Raw genomic sequence first — 5,240 nt, forward strand, 5'->3', positions numbered from 1 at the left:
TACAGTCCAGCAGTCATATCATAGGTACCGGTACCGGGGTTTGGTATATACCGGTAACATATTTATTTCTGTATTTGTATTTTATTTCTGGATAGTGCAGATTACTGGATTATGTGTATATTTTAAACATACAGACATATGTGAACATGAAAAGGGTATTTCAGTTCATAATAAGACAAAATGTTTCATCAGTATCAACTCAAATTCGATATAAACATCGTCGACCTGAATGGTATCAATACCGTCGTCCTACAGAACCTCATGAATTAGCTAGAGAATTCTTTGATGGATTATATTCGAAAAGATTCGTTAAAGATTGGCCTTCGATTAGATGTGCTATGATGTCACGAAAAAAATACGCTGCCGTTGTTAATAATCATACATATAGTTACGAAATTGAGAGAGAATTAGAAGAAAGTGGAGCGATTGACATTGTTTCAGTGCTTCATAATAAAGCAAAAGTTATGTGTGAACTGATTTCTAAAGATATTGTGAAGGAACGAGAGAAAGTGAGGGATGATATAATGAGACATCCAGAAGCGGAAACAGCAGAAGAAAGAGCTAGTTTTATAGAGGAACAATTGATAACAAATGATAAATTGCAGTGGCTAAATGAACAGTTACGAACGTTTCAAAAGTTATCAAATGTTTGTTATGGATTAAAAGTGTATGCTTATCCAAAAAGAAACCTGACCGAATTTGTGGATGCATATGAGCGACAAAGCAGTAGCTCTATATTAAATTATTTTCTTCTCGATGGATCGTCTATTTTACCTATTTTGGCATTAGACCCGCAAAGTAATGAGCATATACTTGATGCATGTGCTGCACCCGGAGGAAAATTAATGTGTATAATGCAAATTTGTAAAGATGGATCAGGTTAGTGCATTATTAGTTTGCTAATATGAATTGATATTATCAAGTTAATGCAATAATTTATTTTAATTTATTATCGCTATTGTTCAATAATGACTTCAAAAGACACACCATGCTAAGCATTGGAAATGTGTTCGCCATCACACCTCTGATTCCTTTGTGCACGGTCATATCTTGTGGTATATAATTATGTGGAACAGAATTCCTGGACTTCTCGTTGCCGTAGGATGGTTCACCTAACCACTAGTTGGTTACTGCCACCTTTACCATCAAGTTCATGCATTTGAAACAAATGACTAAGTAACTTTCCCATATTTATCATGGACTGCTAACAGGGCGAGAGTATGTAGCTTGCCATATGATTTAGGTGACTTATCGACTTTTCTCACTTTCTGGATGAATACGAAAAAACTATTTGTTTCAATTACAAATTTTTAAAACCAACTTTATGAAAAGTTATATTGTATTTTTCACGAATAGTCCTATTCTTCGAGAAATAGCTATTATTTTCAAAGTAATTCTAAAAACAGCACTATATGTTAACAAGACAGTACTATAAATTGTTCAAAATCTTAATTCCACTCACTTCGAATACTGTTTAATAAACAGGTTCAATTATTGCCAATGATATCTCCAGTTCTAGGGTGAAACGGTTGAAAAATGTCCAGAATGAATATATTCCAAAAAATGCTTCAATCAGAGAAAGAATAAAAACAACAAATTTAGATGCAGCAGAGTTGGGAGAGATTGAACCAAATACCTATGACAAGGTGAAGTTATTCATGTATTCTCAGAATTCTACATTTTGCAGTATAAGTCATATTGTGTAATTTATATAGTTCTCTGCATTGGTATTGCATCGTGATAATATGAATTCATTTGTTTGACACTAAAATCTTGCTTAGATTCGATAGTGGTTCTACTTATGGATGTAGGAAATGGATTGTTTGAACTTTGAGTTGGTTAATTTAGCACATGGTTTCATTGCTATGCACATTTATTGGTTGCTGTATTTCGGAAACAGGTATTGAAATGTTGTTGACTGTAATATGTACCAACCAAGTGTCGCATGTAGTTAGTTAGTTTTATATTCGTTCTCTGTTTCAATGAACATATTTGTGATATATATTTTCGAATATCAATATGCTTTTTTGTTTTGCTCTAGGTCTTAGTTGATGTTCCTTGCACAAATGACAGGGATTCTATATTGTCATCAGTTGAATCCAGGGACAATATATTTTCTGAATTGAGGAAAAGAGAAAGAGCCAATTTGCCGCAAGTTCAGTCTGACATATTAAGGTAAGGGATGGCTTAGTTTTCGAAGTCAGTTTATGGTGCTGACTTGGTCAGCTTTTATTTGAGCAGAATTCCCAGACAAGATATTTTTTTCCTTATTACATATTTAAAGATAAAGTAAATTTTTATTGAGGTAACTTTAAGACATATTATTCCGTTTTTTCCATTATTTATAAATTTGGCTTATTTACTTAAAATCTTCAGTGATTTTCACAATCATGGAAATGTATAGATACATATTATGAAGTTAGTTTGACTATTGTTATTCCATAAGATAATTTTAATTTAACATTTGGCGTTGTTAAATAATCAATCCAATTTTTCCAGGAGTGCTATTTTATCATGCAGACCAGGAGGAACTGTTGTTTACTCAACATGTACTGCTTCATTACAACAAAATGAATATGTGGTGCAAATGACAATTCAACAACTTCTTCACACATATGGAATATCATGTGAAATTGAAAATCTGACACCCTTGACTAATTTGCTCAAAGATTATTTTCATTACTTCCAAGAAACAGAATTGGGAATTCTAACATTACCTTTCTTAGAAGCAAATTTTGGTCCGGCATATATGTGCAAAATTATTAGAACGAGGTGACCCTCATTTCAATTTTTTTATTACACTTTAAACACAACTTTGAATTTGAATTATGGAGCGTGATTTGAATCGTACATGGATGCAAATAGCTTAATATCTCACCGATAAGAGCAAAACAGTTATCAAATATTGATTAGCACCCTGTGTAGTGCATAAGTGACATAATTTGAGGCAATAGTTCCAATATGACCCGTAAGGAGCCATATATATATATATAGGTATATATATATATATATATACAAACTCTACCTACGAAAGGCTTTGGATACGAAAGATCAAACTTACGAAAACTCTTCTGGTAAAAATACTGCTTTGACTAACCTGAGATTTTCTACATACAAAATGCCGAAAACTGAGACCCAAAACTGAAAACCAAGAATACGGAATATGGCTCGATGTATATCATTCAATATTGAGCTGCCTTGAATGATTCAGTGGCGCGAACTTTACAAACATACAGATATGATTGAAAGATTATAATCCACTGTAACCATCTATATTCGAATCATGGTTTGCTACAAATGTAACTTTACTATTCCCATAAATAGACATGCATCACGTTTATAGCATCTACTGAAAAGGTATTAAACCAAACGCAGAATGTAAAATATGTCGAATGCTGGTTATCCTGGTTCATTCAAGTTGTAAGAAATAAAAAGTATACCAACTCAGGTTAAAATAAAACAGAAGTTTTTGGGTGAAATATAAGGTAGAAGGTGAAAAAGGTAATGCCTTTTTACAACTTCCTCGTGTTAAGTACTGAAATATGAAATCCATTGGGTTCATCGGTTGTGGAGAGAAGTGATTAATATCAATGACACGGTTACAGCAGTAACAGTAGGAATTTAACCGAACTATCTACATTGGGTAGGATTTACATATTTATCCCGGGGGAGAGGAAAGCCGATAAGACGGCTTATCCATATGACGAGCCACGGCCTCTCGTCCGGTTACCATTCCAAGTCGGGTATGGGATTAGTTTTACTGTATTGTTTGTTTTCGGAAGCATGGACTTGGTGGTGGAGGAAGCCGTAACCGACCATCGGCTACATACATGCCTCCAGTTACTGACCATTCCATGCCAGGCATGGAGAAATTAAACTACTTGTTTAATATGTGTGGACTTCCATAATGTAGCAAATTGCAATTGGCCAGTCGTTACAAAAAGTAACGTTGCTGTAAGACAGTGATTTTCAGTCTTTTCTGAATAGCGGAACACCAAATGAAAGTTTCAGATCTTTCGGAAATAATCTATCCAATTAACTAATAATCGTCTTAATCGCTTGGCATAAAAGGGAACTCGCGAAAAGACCAACAGCTCATCGGCAGGAGTTGAAGTACGCCTAGCAAATACAGGGATGCTAATAGTACAAATGAACGTTTATTAAACTCTGACGCTGAACAAAGCGCCGAAATACCAAGGATAATTATCAAAGATTGGCTATATATAGCTAGAAATAGCCGTGATATTTGAAATTGTTTTTCTATAACTTCGTGACGTTTTTGTGAATACGTCGGTCAAGCACAATTTGCGAACTAGTGTATGGATGCGCAGAGCTAGCGATATAAAGAGTGATGGACGTTGCCTATCATGTTGGTACTCTGGTTTGCTGTGTTTTGTCATAATTGTTTTCGATTTACAGTGATCGGTACTAAAATCTCAACTCGAAAATTCCGTTTGGCATTGGGATTTATTCGTCAAAAAATGTGTGGACGAAACTCGATTGTTTTTTCCCCATTGGACATTAGAAAGTTTATATTTCGAATGGATGTACGTGAAGTTGTCAGCTTCAACCAGGTCTCAGGTAACACAATATTTTCTCCGAATAGAAAAGGACAGAAGTATGCCCTCCAAAAAGCAACATTTGGATCAGGAAACCAGTAATTTTTTGAGTACCCAGTTGAAATGTTCAAAAATATAGAGTTTTAGATCACTTTGTTTGTTTTGATTAGTAGGATAGGATAGGATTCACATATTTATCCCGGGGGAGAGGAAAGCCGATAAGACGGCTTATCCATATGGCGAACCACGGCCTCTCGTCCGGTTACCATTCCAAGTCGGGTATGGGATTACTGCAGTACTGGGCCCGTACGTTTCGCATTGCACCTATTCACAAGGACAGCCTGTTGATTATGATTAGCATTCGTATTTATATGTTTCCATCATTTTGAGTGTTTTTTCATCAGATGGATAGGCGCGTATTCATGTTCGTTTTCAACAGTATTTTAGGCTATGCCCACCCTACTCGTTTTCCCAACACCTCGTTGACTTGTTTTTATGTGTTTCAAGTGTCGTCGTGTTTTGGGCCACGAATGCCATATCCGACAGACTAGAAGCCGTGTGATAAACTCATCTTAGCGTCTTTCCTCTACTCCAGGATAAATAAGTAAATCCTATCCCACCGTACGTTTATCAACTAGATATTATTAACAATTTAAATGTCATGGATGGTCGTAAAACTAA

At 35.1% G+C, this 5,240-nt stretch overlaps 1 protein-coding gene across 1 annotated transcript; it reads left to right on the forward strand.

Annotated features, from left to right (window-relative positions):
* Window positions 1-32: 32 nt before the first annotated feature.
* On the forward strand, window positions 33-2,813 carry LOC120329360 (5-cytosine rRNA methyltransferase NSUN4-like). Its single transcript, XM_039395967.2, has 4 exons — window positions 33-879; window positions 1,486-1,646; window positions 2,042-2,175; window positions 2,500-2,813. Exons 1-4 carry the CDS (start codon window positions 147-149, stop codon window positions 2,774-2,776), a joined length of 1,305 nt encoding a protein of 434 aa, XP_039251901.2. The 5' UTR covers window positions 33-146; the 3' UTR covers window positions 2,777-2,813.
* The last annotated feature ends 2,427 nt before the right edge of the window (window positions 2,814-5,240 follow it).

The sequence above is a fragment of the Styela clava genome, chromosome 12, assembly GCF_964204865.1.
Source record: "Styela clava chromosome 12, kaStyClav1.hap1.2, whole genome shotgun sequence".
Classification (NCBI taxonomy): domain Eukaryota; kingdom Metazoa; phylum Chordata; class Ascidiacea; order Stolidobranchia; family Styelidae; genus Styela; species Styela clava.